Source organism: Schistosoma mansoni, chromosome W, assembly GCF_000237925.1.
Source record: "Schistosoma mansoni strain Puerto Rico chromosome W, complete genome".
Classification (NCBI taxonomy): Eukaryota; Metazoa; Platyhelminthes; class Trematoda; order Strigeidida; family Schistosomatidae; genus Schistosoma; species Schistosoma mansoni.
This window is the reverse complement of record NC_031502.1, coordinates 58,299,228-58,320,328: the sequence shown is the minus strand read 5'-3', so window position 1 is coordinate 58,320,328 and position 21,101 is coordinate 58,299,228. Positions and strand designations below refer to the sequence as shown.

General features: G+C 33.4%; 2 protein-coding genes across 2 annotated transcripts in view; one reads left to right on the top strand and one right to left on the bottom strand.

Annotated features, from left to right (window-relative positions):
- Positions 1–6,313: 6,313 nt before the first annotated feature.
- Positions 6,314–8,711, top strand: Smp_141420 (hypothetical protein; the record flags this gene model as incomplete). Its single annotated transcript, XM_018790312.1, has 2 exons — positions 6,314–6,323; positions 8,485–8,711. The coding sequence occupies 2 exons, from the start codon at positions 6,314–6,316 to the stop codon at positions 8,709–8,711; spliced, it is 237 nt and encodes a 78-aa protein (XP_018655668.1).
- Positions 8,712–12,230: 3,519 nt separating this feature from the next.
- The window catches only part of Smp_163820 (phospholipid-transporting atpase), a gene marked incomplete at both ends in the record, with an annotated part of 82,686 nt that continues 73,815 nt past the window's right edge, over positions 12,231–21,101 (bottom strand). The window contains 5 exons of the mRNA XM_018790311.1: positions 12,231–12,605; positions 14,096–14,118; positions 14,239–15,223; positions 16,743–16,973; positions 19,030–19,404. Of these exons, the coding sequence (XP_018655667.1) occupies positions 12,231–12,605; positions 14,096–14,118; positions 14,239–15,223; positions 16,743–16,973; positions 19,030–19,404 (1,989 nt within the window). The remainder of the gene's footprint in view (positions 12,606–14,095; positions 14,119–14,238; positions 15,224–16,742; positions 16,974–19,029; positions 19,405–21,101) is intronic.

Here is a 21,101-nt window from a genome sequence, read left to right as displayed (position 1 = left end):
TCTGGTCTACCTGTTCCTCCCATCTATAAATCTCAAAAGTTATTTTTTTATTCTGTTGTAGCACATTATTATGTCTATTAATTGCATAACCTGGTCAAGGGTAGATATAAAAAGACTGCAAGACAAAATTTCAATATCTATCGTCAGGATTGATCAAGAAATAAAAAAAGTTGTGGCGGTGGTGTAGCCACATTTTTAGACGTGAACTGATGCCGATTTACGTTTTCATGTTTTTAGTTTCCTAATAACTTTATCGACTGTTAAACTCTAAGTTACCGTCCAAAACTCTTGAATGAATAAAATTATGTTTATGTTACCAATATATAAGTGACTCCGAACTGTATATCATCCGCACTATCTGTTTCACCGGTGAATTCACTGAATTCGTTGTTACTGCCTTCAATAATTTGCTTTCTATTGTATGTGGTGGTTTTAACTCACATGATTGTGGCGTTCTTTTGTCACTGGGTCGCCAAAATGTAGTAGATTTTCCCGCGCGTTTAGATGCAAATTCAGACTTAGTTTCCATAAATGATGTGGGAACATATTGGACTCGTAAGCGTGCCCTACTGTCTAGTTTCGATCATTGTATAATTCGTGTCCTGCTTAGAAAGAGCACAGTCTTACATCAGGCCAAGAAAGTTAAATGTAAGAATTACTCGGAAGAAAAGATTCAATATCTGAAAAACATGTTTCATACAACTAACCGGGGATTATTTACGGATGACTCATTGGAAAACTCTATTGATGTTATTACTTATTATCTTAAATTCTGTTTCGATGTTTGTTGTCCCACTGAAACCATTTTCGTAATTTTTGATCGACTTACATCTTCACAACTGAAATGATTTCGAAGGGTAAAAGAAAGAATGTATGAGGAGAAAAACTCCACTGAGTTTTGAAAGCTAAATGGTCTGATAGACCTAGAAATTAAACGTCTGAATTAAATGTTCACTCAAAAACTCCTATCTTGTAAAAACTCTTAAAGTATAAGGAAGCTATTTAAACAATCTATAGGTGAGAAACACGTCAGTCACTTGATGTTATGCTTCCTATAACCATAGTTTTGAAGTATAGTTGTGTTTCGATTTTCCAAAAATGTATCTAGTTACTTAAGTCGCGCCAATGTTCGGGACCTTATGAAATCCCAAACGTGTTTTATAAGTGTGCTGACGTTCTGTTTTATGCATTCACGTGCATCTCCAAGTAATCCTTCTCAACTAGTCTCATACCAAAAACGTGGAGAAAGATAAAGATAATCCCAATACCTAAGTAAGTATCGGGGGATAAGAATGTAAAATTTAGACCTATAATAATAAATTCACCATTTTCTTTCTAGACAATAGAAAAATTGATGCTACTCTCAATTCAAGCTATACTAAAAGAGCACATTTTTCCGTATCGGTTTGACTGCAAATGCAAAAAAGCATCTTAAATGCTGCTGTTTTTCTGCATCGTAATATAGTGTTCAGCTTGGAAAAGGGTGAGAATGCGAGTTAACACCCGATTGTAACAATAAATGATAATTGGTCAGGAGTGCAGTTTCCTTCGCTCGCTCACCCTATAGCCAGATAGAGAACAATTCACCAAGCAGATATTATCTAACTATACCGTTTGGATTTATGAATCATTTATACAATAATATAGGGTAAAATCTCAACCACATCCCGATAAAATTGAGAAATTACAATATGGGCATAACTACGTCATAAGTGGGAGAGGACTGATTTGTAGGTTCGTAATAAATTAACAAAAACTTGAGAAAGACACAACAATACTTTATCTATTCAAAAAATCTTACAAGTATGGGAATACAAAAGCATAACAGTTTAAGTATTGAATGTTATGCCGATTAAGTGCGTGCCCTGTTTAATGTATGACGTGATGATCCCCACCAATCAGAAAGGAGTGAATTATCGATCAGAACAATCATACACATAAGCTGTATAAGCAGTATTGAGTACTTATCAATCCTACTTTCTGCCTAGCCCAGCCAGTTAAGTCCAGAACACCAATTGCAGCTTCTGCTATATGAATCATTATTCTCAAACATACTGGGTTTATATACCAAACAAACTGACCACATCGTACCATAAAATAGAAAATAATATTTGTACAAGATTTCGTCAAATGTGGCTGTTAATAGGGGGAACAGTAATTAATAAACTGGGTATAACTCAGGAATGGTAAGTCGCATAATAATAGTCTATAGGTCAAAATAAAGCTCATAACAAAAGGTACATTAATATGAATACTTAAGTTTGAATAATTGTACCTATAAAAATTGTTGCTTTGTTTGTTAGAAGGTGCATCGGCCTCATGACTTCCGAAGGAACTTGGCTTTCATCATGAGACGTCATAATTATTCCTTCAACTACCAGGGCAGAGTTTAAGTGGTTTGAATAATTTTTTCTGGTTGGCGTTTTTTTAGCTAGTTGGTTTTCTACGGGATGGGGTCACTAATCCCATGCCCGACCCTCCTCCTTTACCTAGGCTTGGGACCGGCAGTAGCCCCCGGAAGAGCTATGGGCGGAGTTAAGTTACTTAACAATTATACAATAGGAAATATACATATCATATAAGTTCATAAATAGTCCTCAAAAGTTACCTTTCATAATTCTCTTCGGGATATAACATTAAATGATCTTACAACAAAAAATATTGTCAGTGACTACAGATAGAACCATTCCGAAAGTTCTCATTTACTGAATATTTATCTTAGCAACTATCAATAGGGTTAGTCTATTAGAATACTTTTAGTTACTATCCAATTTTTTTTTTCTAAAAAACTGTCTTTTTTAAAAAAACTTTTTTTATTTATTTATAGACTTCTTGAAAAATGTACAATCATCATACAAAAAACTTGGAGAGGTTATATAGGTCGTAAACAATATCGTCTTATATTATCTAAAACTGTCATAGAATATCGACGTAATAAATTTAGTCAAGCTGCAGCAAAAGTAATTCAGATCATTTTATTAAGATCAATAATTTACCCTTTATTCTATGATAGATTCAAAGTGCATGGAAAGGTTATTTAACACGAAAATATATATTCAATTTTTATTCACGTAAAGTTTATCTATCTGCATTAATTGATATAGGAGAATTTGTCAAGTAAGAAGTTTAATTTTTATCAAATATTTATATAAAGATTAAATATATACAAAGATTAGATAGTAGCTCCCAGTGGAATCCAGGAGGCGCGTTTCGTCCTATTTGGGACTCGTCAGCAGGATATACCCGCATCTCAGAGTTCGTGTTCACTTTGGGAAGATTCAAACAAACAATACAAAAGTGAATTTAAACTTCACTCTATTACATAAGTAAGTGGCTAACAGGACTCAGTACCTGAGTAGATAACGCGATGGCGTTTGAAGCGAATAGTACTGGGTTCGAGTCCCAGAGTTAACAACAACTCCAACTGAAGAGTCCCAAATAGGACGAAACGCGCATCCTGGATTCCACTGCTAGCCACTATCCATCTTTGCTTATAATGCTTGTGAACTAAGGCTATATGGAGGCCATACACACAGTATGCACATATGCCAATAAGAGACTGATCAACTGCAGTCCTAAACATCAATGGGAAAATTCAAACAAACAATACTAAGTGAATTACTAACTTAATGGTTTAAATGTGACACACTCACCATGATATCTAAATATAATGAACCAATCGCTGGTGGTGTGGATTTCAGGAGAGTCCAATACTATGACGAAAGTGCTATCCAGTTATCCCTGATTTAAAAGGTTGTCTAATTAGAGTCAGGCCATGATATTAGAAATCTTTAAATAAATTAATTATCGCTAAAACTCATTAAATATTTCCAATAATAAACTAGAAATCAGTTATCCGACTATGAAAAAGAAATGAAATATATAGAATGTAAAGAAAGACAAGAAAAAGAACGGAAAAGAATAATTAATTGGGCGAAATCACATCATTTTCTGGTTTCAACATGTTGTCAACCAGGAATATATAAAAATCCAGTGGATCAAGCGTAAGTAAATGATGATATGCTATGATATTACTTTTACGTTATAAGTAGTATGGTTATATTCAAGAATGAAAATAAGTTTGCGTACAAACTATGAATATACTGCAATTTCCACAAAAGCCAATACTAATGATAATCATATGCTCATTAGTGACTCATTTCAAGATGTAACTCTAGGAGTTCTAGTGAGAAGCTGTGACTGGTGAAGTTCAACGATATTGGGTGTAAGACCCTAAGCAATGGATAAGGGTTTAGTAATTTCGTGAATTGATTGAACTTAGACATTAACACCGTGGGAACCCGGCTCAGTGGTATATAGATTAAGAGTTCGAGAGCAAGATTAAAGATCCTGAATTTGATCAAGGGAGGCTGGATCATGAATGTTCATTGCTCAGTCCCCATACTAGGAAGAAATGACCGTTCAGTGCTTTCAGGTTCTTAATAGTGATCTAAATCACATAAGTTTGTGATTTGAACTATAAATATATGCTAGTTAATTTTTAACGTCATGAAGTAAGATACAATTAGGATTGCATTCCTTCTATTATGTCTACTGAAGAAGGAACAACAACTTATTTTTGACTAAAGCACAACAATCATGAAACGAAATAACTGATAGTTGATATAATCTAAGTATCAATGAACGGCCGGCTCAGTGGTCTAGTGGTTAAGCGCTTCCGCACGAGACTGATAGGTCCTGGGTCCGAGTCTCGTGAGGCGGGATCGTGTATGCGCACTGCTGAGGAGTCCCATAAAAGGACGAAACGACCGTCCAGTGTATCCAGGTTTTCCATGATGGTCTGGCTTCAATTGATTCATGATCTCAACTATCAAAATCACTATAATATCCACAAAACCTCTTCGGACTATAAATATGTGTTAACATAAAGTGATTTAAGAAATTTTTTGTTTGTAATCGATCCTATTTCTACAAATTACAATGTAATAGTCATAAGTATAACCATATCAACACATTTTCACTGTTATTCAATGATGATCACATTATTTACTTCAGAGAATATACTACTACTTACTTACGCCTGTTACCCCTTGTCGAGGAGCATGGGCCGCTCACCAGCATTATCCATCCAACCCTGTCCTACCCAATCCTTTCCGGTTCTTTCCAGATAACATTCATCCTTTTCATATCTGCTTCCATTTCCCGACGTAATGTGTTCTTTGGGCTTCCTCTTTTTCGCTTCCCTTCCGGATTTCAAGTTTGGGCTTGCCTTGTAATGCACATTGGTGATTTCCTTAATGTATGTCCGATCCACTTCCAACGTCTTTTACTAATTTCCTCTTCACATGGAAGCTGGTTTGTCCTCTCCCATAAAACCCTGTTGCTGATGGTAGCTAGCCAGTTAATGTTGAGTATTTTGCGCACACAACTGTTTATAAATGCTTGTACCTTCCTGATGATGGTCGTAGTAGTTCTCCACGTTTCAGCTCCATACAGTAGGTCTGTCTTGACGTTCGTATTGAAGATTCTCACTTTGATGTTAGTTGACAGTTGTTTTAAGTTCCATGTGTTCCTCAATTGTAGAAATGCTGTGCTCACTTTGCCAATCCTCGCCTTTACATCTGCATCCAATCCTCCTTGTTTATCATTGATGCTTCCTAGGTACGTGAATGTTTCCATCTCTTCCAGTGTTTCGCCATCAAGTGTGATTGGTTTGGTGTTCTCCATGTCGTTTTTGAGAAATTTTTCTCTTTGTGTATGTTGAGACCTATTGATGCAAAAACTACTGCTACATTACTTGTCTTCGTCTGTATTTGTTCATGTGTATGAGATAGGAGGGCTAGATCATCTTCGAATTCCAAATCATCTTCTAAATTTACTGCCGGTCTCAAGCCCAGATAAAGGAGGAGGGTTGGGCATGGGATAAGCGACCCCATCCTATAGACAAACTAACTCACTAAAAAAAAAACGCTAACCAGAGAAAAACGCTTTCAAAGAATATCATAACAAGATTTCACCTCTTTAAACAACACTTTTTTTTTCTATTTTCTTACATTTTTTTCTATCTTTTCTAATAGATTAATCGATAAAGAAAAACTTCTATTATCAGTAATAGATCATCATGAATCAATTAAAATTAAGAAAAAACAAGAAAATCATTCAGTGATAAAACATCCTATTGAATTATCATCATATCAATTGCCAAAAATTAAAGGTCCATTTAAAAATCTAAATGAAATCAAAAAATGGTTAAATACACCAATCAATTTATCATTACGTGTATTAACTGATTATTATTCATTAGAAAAAGCTAAACAAAATTGGAAATCACAAGAATGGTGTAATAGATTACATGATAATAAGTAAGTTTACAATGTGTTATATTCGAACTTATTAAAGTTTATATATTATTTAGATATTGTAGTGATGTATTAATTGAATTTTGATAGGAGGGGGGCTTTCTGTGGAGATTTTAAGTAATTTGCATATATAGTAGAGATCATAAATTAATTGAAGCTAGACCACCATGGAAAACCTGGAAGCACTGGATGGCCGTTTCATCCTATTGTGGGACTCCTCAGTGGCAGTGCGCATCCACGATTCCGCCTCACAAGATTCAAACCCAAAACCTACCAGTCTCGCGCCAGAGCACTTAACCGACAAATCACTGAGACGACATCCAACGGTATTAATGTCTAACTTCAACCAATCCACGAAATTAAGCAACTGTCCATCATTGTGTTCAGTGAATTGATATCTCCCAACAGACCTGGTTGAACTCTACTGGTTACTGTTTCTCATCAATTGATGTTGCATATACAAGTAATTGTACTTGAAGTACAAATAAATGTGAACTTTATAAAAAATTCATACAAGATGATTCAAGTTATATTCTAACAGTAAACGTTAGTTCTTAAGATTACTGTATATATAGTTCAGTAATGAGTCTATAATCAGTTCAAAATCTATGATAATAGCTCCGTATCTGTTATCTCCAACAATATTATTATTTCATGCAATTACGTAACCCATCCTATTTGTTTTTAATTCCATAAATCCTTTATTACCTCTAAAATTATCACACAATTTATCTTATCTGTCTCTGAACTCCACTCAACTATTACACTACCCTATCCTTTATGTTTCTTTGATTCTAACACCTAATAACCTCTGACCTGTTCTTGTACATATATATATATACATAGTTATCATTGGTAACCTTTTGTCATTCCAATCCTTCACATTCACTTATGTTCTTAGAAAAGATTAGGAGACAGTATCACCAAAGAAGAAAGAATTTGCGAAGTATAAAATATAAGCTAATTTTGAACCACAAATCTAACATTTAAAAAAATGGATACTTCTACATCATTTTGAACGGTTCTGACCCTTGTTACACAACATCTTCAACTGTTGACTGATATAACCGTGCAAAACCCAATCAAGTACTCTGTATATGATATGCTAGTGATTGATAGTCGTGTTTAAATCATGAGATAGTAGTTTAACAAGCAACATAGCCTGGTATACCATATTCACATAACAAAAAGTTGACACATTTAAGCAACTTGAACATTAGCTGAGTTAACATTATTTGTCTCACATTTACACAGACTATCAAATTATATATATTACAACTTAAACGTCCTGACTAGAATCTTGAAATTTTATATCTGATTCCTTAAGAAAATATTGAACAACTATGAATGTTTGATAGTTATCAATTATTAACAGAACATGTTGAATATGGCTCATGATTCTTGTTTAGCTTTCAAGTACTATTTATATATTTAGGCGTAAGGTTTCATTAACCTTTACATATCTGGGCAGCATCATTGATAAACACGGTGGATCAGATGCAAATGTGAGGGCGAGGATCGGCAAAGTAAGAGCAACATATTTACAACTGAAAACATCTGGAACTCAAAACAATTGTCAACCAACACCAAGATCAGAATTTTCGATACAAATGTGAAGACAGTTCTACTGTATGGGGTGGAGACGTGGAGAACTACGAAAGCCATCATTCAGAAGATACAAGTGTTTCGTAACAGTTGTCTACGCAAAATACTTCGGATCCATTGTCCAGAAACTATCAGCAACAATTTACTGTGGGAGATAAGAAACCAGATTCTAGTGGAGGAAGAAATCAGGAAGAAGTGCTGGAAGTGGATAGGACACACCTTGAGGAAATCACCCAATTACGTCACAAGACAAGCCCTCACATGGAATGCTGAAGGCCAAAGGAGAAGAGGAAGACCAAAAAACACAATACGCCGAGAAATAGAGACAGATATGAGAAAAAAGAACAAAAATTGGATAGAAGTAGAAAGGAAGGCCCAGGACAGAATGGGTTGGAGAATGCTGGTTGGCGGCCTATGTTCCATTGGGAGTAACAGGCGTAAGTAAGTAAGTAAGTAAGGTTTCATTATTGAAATGTTAACTATTACTAAGATAAAATGAGTTGACACAATTCCATTTATTCATCCATTAATTTACTTTTTTTATTATTGATTGAATTAGTTTCTACACTGGTCATCCACCATCAATACCATATGAACGTTCATTATGGACAACATCTGTATACGGTTCAATATCATATGGTACAAAACATTTCCGTGCTTCAGAAGATGAAAATAATTCAACAATGCATAAACAACCAAAATTTCGTAATATATTACCACCAATTCCATTATTTGATAAATTTAATAAAGAGTATATACCAGGTTATGCAACAGGATGATGTGTAGCAACAGTTTTGATATGAACTAATCAAATGAAGTTTCCTTTAAAAAAATAAAATGCTTGGAATTCTAAATATCCTTTTCAATTTCTCAATTAGGAACTGTAATCAAAGTGATATTGTTTTAATGTACAATTCATTAAAACTACTTTATGACAGCTTATTGTATTATGATAAAGTCAAAATATTTTAAGAATAGAGTTAGTTGTCTACCCCTACGTCTCATATTGTATTTGATAATTGGCTTATATTCTGCAGTTGCTATGTTTTATGATTTGTATTTATATGAATTGTAGAGATTTTGTAGACCTATCATCCAAATTTCGATCCCAAAGAAGTTGTTCATATAGATTAGGATTATCTGTGTACTGGTTTCTGTGTATGACTTTGTACTTCGTGGCAAGTTTTATACTTTTATATATACATTATTTTTAGAATTATCACTGTGATACTTTATTTGTATTGGTTATTTGAATCTTCTCATTGATGATTAAGAATGTAATTGATTAGTTCTAGGGTCTACGTCAACTTTGGGATACAAGTTCATCCAGTTAACTACCTTGAAACAGGAAGAAACACTCGTTCTGAACTCCGCTGCTAACCACCATCCATTTCTGCTTATATGACTATGATAGTTTAAATTGCCCCCAAATGCCCTGGTAGGGCCGAGAGTGGGGACAGTCCGTCCTCCCTCTCGAAATGCTTCCATATGGCCTCGCGTATATAGCCTGTGTCAGGGAAGTCCTACTCACTGCCTTCTCGTGGCGGTGTAAGGCATTGTTTACCTAATTGAGAGGACGAAAAGAGAATGTCTGGCGCTTTAACCGGGTTGGTGGACACGGAAAGTTCACCTAGGTGAGTTGGAAAACCCTGATTCCAAACCAATGGTGCACATGGGCTCCAGTATCCTAAAGGAACAAATGGTGTACGAACATATTATTTATCACCGTCTACCGTGGGATTGCATCTCCTCACGATGCTCCACTGACTTGTGAATCAGACCTTTAGGTCGTAGGATTCGGGTTTAGCCCCCTAAGGAAACCACCTGCTTCAGTTTGGGCACCCGGGTAGTATCGCAGCCCTAATGCAAATCGAATGAGATTTGTGCGGCGCATATATATCTGGTGCTTCCTTGTACCAATATTTATGTGTTTAAATAAATAAACAAAATAGTTTAAATTTAACCAAGTGTTCAATTTGTTTGCTTTCATAATGATGATTACCATACTTCATATATCAAAGTATAGTTTTTTAGAACTGGAAAATGAAACAATCAACGTTCCTTGGATACTAACTGACTACTTAATAATAATAATAATAATCAATAATGTGTTTATCTAATGCTTAGTATAAGTCTAATTCTATCAATCTCATTGGAATCTTATCATATATATCTAATTGAACTAATTATAATACTAGGTTAAGTCAACTTCAAATCTTTCAGATCAATATCATTCCTCTATAAATCATATAAAATTCAACTATTCAGTATACTCCATTATTCGCATTAGTTCTCAGTTAACATTATTGTATATAAATGAAAGTTTTGTTCAAATGAATAAATATCAGTATATAAATTAATCGCAAACTAAATCATGTGTAGGTATCATTACCAAGTTTTGATTTAATGATTTCGAATAAATTGAGCATTGGGTAGATTGTTATAAATAAATAAATCAATATATTTGTAATATCCCAATGAGTAGAGAAATTAGATTTTCTGATGTTTCGTCACTTAGTGTAAGTCACTTCTTCAGAGGATAAATAACCAAATTAACATTAATTCAAGTTAAACATAGTACAACAGAACAACACGAATATTAGGTGCCATCAATCAAAAAACAGGTCTGAATCAATCAATCTCATGTCATTTCATTTCGGCCAAGGTGATTGGTAAGCAACATGTATGTATGCACTGTTAATGATGAAAATTGTATGACTTTTATAGTGAGAAAGGATAGAGTTCAATTTGTAAGGTAATAGTGTGAAATTGTAAATAATATTAGACTAGGTGACTAGGATAGATAGTCCAAGTAGGATGTATGATAAGGCCTTCCTTTCTATTGAGAGAAGTAGGATTAAGCATTATATGGAACGCTTCAGCTACTAAGTAAATATATATTCCTTAAAGATGTCAATCATATATACTACTAACAAATTCAATAATTTCAAGTACAAATAATAGTTAAAAAGGATAGGAAAACGAAAAGAGAACCATAACTATTACACTTAGTAACAAATAATTTTTCTTTTTTTTAAAAAAATAAATAAATAAATTTCACACACATACATGAGACAATATAAACATTTATATACACTGTACTATACATTAATTAAAGAATAATTTATAAAAAAAAGAAGTGTTATGGAAAAAAAAGAAAAATAAATATGACAATACAAAAAAAAGAGAAAAATATCTACATCTGTTATCATCATTATTATCATTATTAGCCGAAATATAAATAAATAACATCAAAAAATAAATAAAAATCAATCAATCAATATATATTTGTAATATCCTAAAGAGGTAGAAAAATATAGATTTTCTGATGTTTCGTAACTCAGTAGTGTAAGTCACTTCTTCAAAGAATAAATAACTAAATCAAAATGAATTCAAGTTGAAATAGTACAATGGAACAATTACTATTTAAACTTGAGTTAGTTTTATTTTAATTATTTCATCTCTGAAGAAGTGGCTTACCCCTGAGTATGAAACATTAAAAATCTATATTGTTCTACCTCTATGGGATATTACAAATATATATTGATTGATTGATTTTTAACAATCTACCAAATAGTCAATTTATTCAAAAAAGAATTTTTCACAATTAATTCAATATCACAATAATGGATTCAGTTTTTGGATATCCCTTTCTTTTTTAGTTTTTTTCTTTTTTTTTTGAAAAAAAAAAGATTATTTTTGTATACACAATGATTACTATAAAGATCTGTATATTGAAATACGAAATAATTAAGACTAAAAAAATATTCAGTTTTGTCTCCCTCCCTACTTCTTTCTCTGTATTCCAGTTTCAAGGATGTGACCTTGAGGTAAGATTTGAGCGGATATTTAAACAATATTAGACTATATAAATTCTTTTATTCAATTCATATTGGTTATCAGAATAAAGTAGTAGTAGTAGTAGTACCAGTAGTAGTAGTATTAGTAGTAGTAATAGTAATAGTAGTAGTGGTAGTAGTAGTGGTAGTTGTAGTAGTATTATTAGTAGTATGTCTTTTGTACAATAAAATTAGATTTACATATGAAACAATACAATATTTCATTATTTAGTCTTCAGTATATATTAGATCCCTGAACGAAAAATAATCATTATCATTAATGATAACAATAATCTGAAATGATCACTGTAAAGTAAACAAATTTAAGTACAATTACATTACAACATGTATACAAAATGCATCTAATATCCTTAAGTATATTGTAATTCAATTGATTACATACAATATAAGAAAGAACTTGGGGGGGGGAAATAAACATGAAAGAAAGAAAGAAAGAAAAAATGAATTAAAATCTTGTCAATAGATTATCATCATTTAAAGTATCAACATTATTTTCATATAATCTAGGTACACTTAATGCAGAAGAATTAATTTGAATAGGATTAGGCATAGTGATAAGATTTGTTAAAGAATGTCTTCTAGGATTATTCATTTTAGTTATAGCAGCAGTATTGATATTTGTTGAATTGGTTGTAAAAGTATTTGTATCCGATGAAAGAACATCATAAGTGTTTAAAATTTTATTTGGTTGACCATATGTCATGGATGGTCTATTGGTTAATGAATTTATTGTATTATTTGGTATAGAATAAATTGATTTATCATCTATTGGCCGGTTTTGTAATTCATCAAGTACTGGTTTTGTATAATCATAAATATTCTGAAAAAGGAAATTGAGAAATCATTCACCAGGCAAAAATAAACTCAAAATTGCTTAGTGAAAATACCCATGTAATGTTACTTACTTACTTACGCCTGTTACTACCAATGGAACATAGGCCGCCAACCAGCATTCTCCAACCCATTCTGTCCTGGGCCTTCCTTTCTACTTCTATCCAATTTTTGTTCTTTTTTCTCATATCTGTCTCTATTTCTCGGCGTATTGTGTTTTTTGGTCTTCCTCTTCTCCTTTGGCCTTCAGCATTCCATGTGAGGGCTTGTCTTGTGACGTAATTGGGTGATTTCCTCAAGGTGTGTCCTATCCACTTCCAGCACTTCTTCCTGATTTCTTCCTCCACTAGAATCTGGTTTCTTATCTCCCACAGTAAATTGTTGCTGATAGTTTCTGGACAATGGATCCGAAGTATCTTGCGTAGACAACTGTTAATAAACACTTGTATCTTCTGAATGATGGCTTTCGTAGTTCTCCACGTCTCCACCCCATACAGTAGAACTGTCTTCACATTTGTATCGAAAATTCTGATCTTGGTGTTGGTTGACAATTGTTTTGAGTTCCAGATGTTTTCAGTTGTAAATATGTTGCTCTTACTTTGCCGATCCTCGCCCTCACATTTGCATCTGATCCACCGTGTTTATCAATGATGCTGCCCAGATATGTAAAGATTTCGACATTCTGCAAAGCTTCTCCGTCAGGTGTAATTTGATTAATGCATGTTGTATTGTATCGAAGAGTCTTGCTTTTCCCTTTGTTTATATTAGGAAGATCTATTTTTTGACGATTTTCATAAAACGAACCACCTAACAAGCTTCTACAGCTGGTTCCTTATTAGTACAAAGAGGAATTTATCTATGTCTCGTCAGAAAAAGTCAATGAATTTGTTGTGATTTCTGTTTTGAATTTTACAGTATTGCTTTATAAACCATTATTCAGCCTTATACGGTTCTAAACCACTTGGTCAGGATTTTGTATCATATGATCTAGTGTAGTAGTCTGACTGTTTAGTTTATCATCCAGTATAGTTGGTCTACTTATATCCATATAAGTAGTATATGACGATGGTCGAACATAGAATGTATTTTGGCAGAAAACCGATAAGGAAAGAACTGAAATGAAGCGCAATCGGTACGAAAATGCATGAACAATGAAATTAGAGAAGATGAACTGATATTTACAGAAGGAATAGTGAAGATTGAGACAATTGATTGTTATTTTGCAAATTAACTGTCTACTGTATGGTTATCAGAATTTAGTGAAATAGTCTGTAATTTTTGACCTAAATACATTCGATTGTCATCACCCATTTTCTCATTCACTACATGGTGATCTAGTTTACTCAGTCTATTGTATAGTACATTAATCTGTGTTATGTATTATCAAGTTGGTAAATATGAAATATAATAGTTCAATGTCATAACAGGTTATACTTTATTATCCTAATTCATAAGTATTCATAACTATTATAAACTTACCTCATCTTTTTCTTCAATATCATCTAATTCATCATATTGTTTTGACATAATTGATACACGTATTGATGTTCTTGTTTGTGTTTTTGATTCTTTTTGTTTTTTTTTTAATTCTTCTCTTAAATTATTTATTCTCCATTGCCAACCTTGATCTTCAATAGTACGTATAATTAAATCAGGTATTAAAGCTAATATTGTTAAACAAAATATACCAAACCATGTTAAACCAGCACCAGAACCAGTCCATGTAATTGTATATGTACCATATAATTGTTTACCAAGTTCTGTAGGAAATATTACTACATTACAAATTAGAAATATTGAAATATTGACTAAAAATGCTAAACTCCATATTAATAATACAATCCAATTTAAGTAATAACTTATAAGTAATACTTTAATATTAACAATAAGAAATATTATAAAAATAATAAAATTACCAAAACAAAGTAGATTACCTAATTTAGATAAACCATTATCATCACCTTGACCTTGAAAAGTTAAAAAATATGAACCAAAAAATGCAATAAATGCATGCCAACAAGCTAAACTAATCCATATGATAAAACGTCTCTTAGATAAGATACTATTATTAGCTATACCTTTATATAATATAGGAAATTCTAATAGAATACTCTTAGGGATTGATATTTCAAAGATACCATATAAAAGTATAGGTAAGGATGTCATAATTAAATTGAATAGGATTAAATATAATTGTGGATATACAGATTGTTGTGAATAAGCACAAAAGAAACCATAGAACATTTGTGGTAATGTAAATATTAAATTTTTATAAAAAAAATATAATACTAATATAGAGACACGTTGATAAAAATTATGTCCATGTATTAATAGTACTGTTTTTAAATAATGAAAACGTCCAAATGCATAATCAGATGCCCGAACTGCTTGTCTACCTTCTTTACCATAAATACCAAAACCAATATGTGCTTCTAATATCATTGATACATCATTTGCACCATCACCTATAGCAGCTGTAATTGGTATAGATTTACGACTTTCTTTAATTAAACGTACTACTTCAGCTTTTTGTAATGGTGTTGAACGACAACATAATACAGTTGTTGATTCAAGACAACATTGGGTAAGTAATGATCTTATTGGTTCCTATAATAAAATTAAAAAAAAAGTGAGAAACTTAATTTAATGAATGGTCGTATTGAAACTAGTAAAATAATCTCAGTATATTTATGTATAACATCACTTTTTGAATTGTGTCGAGTCTAGTATTATGTTAAGCTTACATGGGTTATTCTAGTATTTGGATTGACTATTTGGCGAGACGATAATTTATAGATGAACCAATTAGATTTAGGATAATAGGTGTTGGATTTTGGCGCGAAGTTCATTCATTCATTTGGCTAAATAGCATTTTGGCATTTTACCTTATGTCAGTTCATGATGAAAACCCTTAATCTAATTCCTAACTCCCATCATCAACCAGATAACACAATTATGTGTTACATTACCTTATAGTGAAATTGTTAATACTTTCGAATATATTTGAATTCAATATCGGTACAATCATGAATGAGATAGGTTACTGATAATGATAATTTATCGTTGAAAGCATGAGTCAATTAAAGCTAGACCACCAAGGATAACCTGGAAGCACTGGACGGCCATTTCGTCCTATTGTGGGACTCCTCAGTGGCAGTGCGCATCAACGATCTCACCTCACGAGACTCGAATCCAGGACCCACCAGTCTCGCGCCAGAGCACTTAACCGATAGACCACTGAGCCGACCGGCATCCAACGGTGTTAATGTCTAACTTCAACCAATCCACGAAGTTGAGCAACCGTTCACCAATTGTCTGCAGTGAGTTCCTATCTCACAAACGCCTTCTGATTGTAATCATATGTTCACTAGTGACTGACTTCAAGAGATAATTCCTAGAGTTCTAGTGAGAAGCAGTGATCAGTGGAGTTCAAATCACGTCTGTTGGGAGATATCAATGTACGTACGTACATCAGTTCGAGTTGCCATACCACATTAACACAGAGATGCAGTTGTTGATTCAAATCCCATAGTGGTAGAAGTAGTAAGAGTATAAGCATTAATATGAAAGATTAGGGTTTCAAGATGTTATTGAAGGAGCATAATCCAGTGGAATAAATTCGAAAAGAGAAAAAAGATAAGGACATTAGGAATTCAGAAGATTAGAATTTGGTAGAACACAAATAATGGATGCACCTTCGTCATTGCAAACGATTTTGAACCATGTCATTCAAGGTCTTTAACCATCGATTGCTATCATCTCGCGAATCCCAACCAGGTAATCTACACCTTCCAACATGGCTCAGTCCAATTGTCAGTGACTTCATGGACTTATGCCACGTTTTGGTCTAGTCGTCCCTAGCTTTCTTCCAACTTACTCCTAAACCATAAAACATTGCACATCGGGACAGTCGGTAGTTGGGCATACGTAACACTTGTCTCAACCATCTCAACTGATGAAGTTTCACTACTTCATCAATCGATTCGCCATCCTTACTTTACCCGGTGGTCCCAGGATATACGAGCAATGCTTCATACTTACAATACCAGAAAATAAACAATCTTTTTATATTTTTATTACATTGAGATAAAAACATCTTTCATTTGCTGTTAATATGTTTACTTACCACAAGAGCATAGTTTAATGATTGACCATCTATAACAATACCGAATTGAGTGTCAGCATCATACATTTTTGATTCTTTTATACGTTCAATTTGACTTTTTAAAAAACTTCCACATTTTACTGTATCATCAAAATTGGTAACACGAATTTCTTGCATACCAGGATAAAAATGTCCAGCTGAATAACTAATATTAACAGCAGTCTCTTCTTTATCACCTGTAAGTACCCATACCTAAAAAATATTTTGTTTAAATAAAGCAAGATTAACGCAATGAGAAACAAAAGTTGTGATTAAGATATGTTATTATCAGTCCAAACGGAAGCTAAACATATCTGGCTTACTTTCAAACAAACTTCAGTACGTCGTACAGTAATATATCTCTATATATTTTTCAATCATTCTGTATACTGAAGGTATTCTATTATTCAACTTATAGCCTGAAAATTATAATGTTCGTTAATGTAGTCAGGAATAAACTGAATGATGTAATCTGGACATTTGCAGAATCAATGTCAGTTAAAATGGTCCAACCATACTAGTTTTAGCTTCAAAGTGTAAATACATAGGATGAACTTAGTGGTAACATCTCAGATTGTGAGATTGAGTGACAAAGATACGAATCAATAGGTTCCATCAAGATTACATGTAAACCTTGCTGAAGAATATCAACAAGCACGAAATTTATGTCCAGAGTTTCTCACCAACTATTTTGACCCATTAAACATTCAGTTAGAATTCCTAGAGTTGTTTATCTGACTAATGAGATGAGATCCAAATCTGAAGGGTACTAATACGTTCACTTATCAAATCTAATATTCTCACTCTAGTAAATAAAACAATAAAGGTTTTCAATTAAGGTTTTAATGTTCTGTTAGTTGTTTTTTAAGCTATTAACAAGTGTTATTTTCAACTAAAAGAGACTGGTAGGTCCTGGGTTCGAATCTCGCGAGGTGGGATCGTGGATGCGCACTGCCACTGAGGAGTCCCACAATAGGATGACACGGCCGTCCAGTGATTCCAGGTTTTCTATGGTGGTCTAGCTTCGATTGACTCATGATTTCAAGTATATATGAAAGAGAATAAGGAATTCACGAGAATTTGGCAACTAAACCAAAAGTTAAATACTCATCTATCAGTTTAAAAATAACGTAGTTGTAATTGACAATTTACTTTGAAAAAAAATTGTCAGTATCCTTTTTTGCCACCATTATTACAGCAATTAATCAATTTACTGTTATTGATACCATATCAATTTTATCCAGTTATTTTATCAATCAAGAATGAACATAACTGATGAGAAGGATTTTTCGTTCCACACCTTGACAACAGTTTCTCATTCAAAAGTGAATTAAATTTCTGAGACCGTCAAACTTATGCTTTAAGATACTTTCATGAAGAATTACACAGTGTCTTGGTCAAATATGAAAACTGTTGGGATGATCCTGAAAATTTCTCACAATAGACATGACAAACTCAGAAAACATTGAGAAGTATTTTATCCAATCAGTGTTTGATTAGAAGTTTTGCTAGAAATATCACGAAAATGAAGAGTCACATGTAGAGGTTCTGATTGGCTGATTACTACATTGCTACTATGTTTAGTAGTATTCTACAATTTTCAGGAAAACCCGAGGACTTCTAAAATACTATAAAAACCCTATATTTTCTGTTCATGAATGAACCTTTGGGGTAAAGTGCTTCTCGTATAGTTTGTGCCTTTTCTCTCGTGTTCAAGTTGCTGTTTAGTTCTAGCTTGGGGGTTACGAGACTAGCTTAGGATCCGAATATAGCCTTCAATCATCAAGACTTATCAAAAACCACGTAGTAGTTTTCCACGTTTCAGCTCCGTACAGTATAACTGACTGTCTTGACGTTCGTATTGAAGATTCTCACTTTGATATTAGTTGACAGTTGTTTTGAGTTCCATATGTTCTTCAATTATAGGAATGCTGTCCTTGCTTTGCAAGTCCTCGCTTCTACATCTGCATCAGATCCTCTTTGTTCATCAATGATGCTTCCCAGTTACGTGAATGTTTCTACATCTTCCAGAGTCTCTCCACCAAGTGTGATTGGTTCGTTTGGTGTTCTCCGTGTTGTATTAGAGAATCTTTCTTCTTCCTTTGTGTATGTTGAGGCCTATTGATTTTAACTCTTAACACATCACTTATATAACCTATATGATGGAGTATGAAGGTATTTCTTAACAAAAAAAAATGATTTACTTTTGTAGTAAAATTCAACAAATCTTTATTAATCAAAAATAATATGATAATAACATCAAACTAACTTTAATTCCAGCCTCTCGAAGTGCTTTTATAGTTTCAGGAACACCTTCTTGAAGCATATCCTCTATACCAGTACATCCAATTAAAGTGAGCTTTTTTTCAATTTCATTATAAGCTGTCATTAATTCTTTTTGACGTCCTTCATTAACTATACTTCTTGCTTTATCAAGTTTAATTTTTAATTCATTCCATTTTTCAATAGTAATTAATCGAATACCCATAACTAATGTACGTAAACCTAAAGTTGCAAATTCAGTCACTTGTTTCATAACTTGTTCAGAATCCATACGTAATTTCAATCCATTTGTTCCACAGAAACTATCACCTAAAGGATCTCCATATGTTTTAAAATTGTTAGGTTGTTCCAAATGATTAACCTAAAGTATAATATAATATAATAATGAAATTTGATTCATTAAACTATAAAATGTTAAAAAGCAGTACAGATTATCTATTTGAACAGAACTAACATCTGGTACTTTTGTCAAAAAAAACTGAAACTATATCGATGTAAATGTAATCGTAATTAGTTCATGTGATAACATGAAATGAAGGGTAGAGGTTCTTAATGATGAAGCTGAATGAAAAATTGGTTATTATACAATCCTATTTGCGGGATCGTAGATGCGCACTGCTTAGGACTCCTATACTAGGATGAAACAGCCATCCAGTGATTCTAGTTTTTCAGTAGTGGTCTAACATCGGTCCATCGATAATATCAATCTAAACTCATCAATCTCCACAAGTCTATACTGATAATCTTCAGATTAATTTAATTTTATGAAGAAGAAAATCTCTAGGAGACAAAAAACAACTTCTACAGACATAATTGATTATGATGAATCGAGTTGCGTTAACTCATGTACTTGTAAAAACGTTGACTTTTGGGAACTAATGAAAACCAATTAAATTCAAAGCCAAGTAAAAGCAATAGTAATCGGAAGGTTGATATAATATTGAAAGAATAATAAAGTATCATACCATTCAACTAATTTAAATATGCAAATGATCGTCAGAGTGTATTTAATTTTGGAAGATAATGTTTTTGTACACAAAAAGGCTTAAACCTTTTTCTATATAGTTAAGATCATGAGTCAATTGAAGCTAGACCACCATCGAAAACCTGGAATCACTGGACGGCCGTTTAATCCTATTGTGGGACTCCTCAGCAGTGCGCATCCACGATCCCGCACTCGCGAGATTCGAACCCAGGACCTACCAGTCTCGAGCCAGAGCCCTCAACCGATAGACCACTGAACCGGCATCCAACGGTGTTAATCTCTAACCTCAATCAATCCACGACTTATGATCTTAACTATATAAAATTACTAAAATCTCCACAAAAAACCCTTGTGATAAACCTTTTTCATCGGAACGGACTGAAGAGCTTTCAAAGGTAATTAACTTCTATACTGATTTAATAGCTTCAACTGATAAATGTTTAATATCATTGTTTCAGTCAGCAGTTTAATGCATTTTTTCGGTTCAACTTCTTTAAATTTCGTTAAAGAAGCACTTGATTAAACTTTACCAATGATTTCGGGAACTTATAGCAATTTTATGCTTCCTAGAATTTATATGAGTTAAATATTTGTAAACAAAAAAGAAAATTAAATTCACTTCGTATTACTTGTTTGGATCTTCCCATCGATTTTGTTAGGACTGCATCTGGTCAGTCTCTATTTGGCATATGTGCATACTCTGCGTATTGCCTCGATATACCTTAATTCACAAGCATGGTTAGCAGAGATGGATAGTGGCTAGCAGTGGAATCCAGGACGCGCGTTTCGTCCTATTTGGGACTCGTCAGCTGGATGTACCTGCATCTCAGAGTTGATGTTCACTCTGGGACTCGAACCAACCCACGGACACTAGCTATGAAACATAAAATGTGGCCAATTTCGAAAATGATACTCGGCACGCTGGCTGCGCGATGCGTCACGAACGAGGTCCTGTCCATGGGCCATGCGCACCTTAAGCCCGGCTTACAGAGTTGGCGGGCTCGAGACCCTGATGCTCTTCGACTAGTATCTCCTGATCGAGAAAGACTGGCTTCCATCCGGAGGTTGGTGCT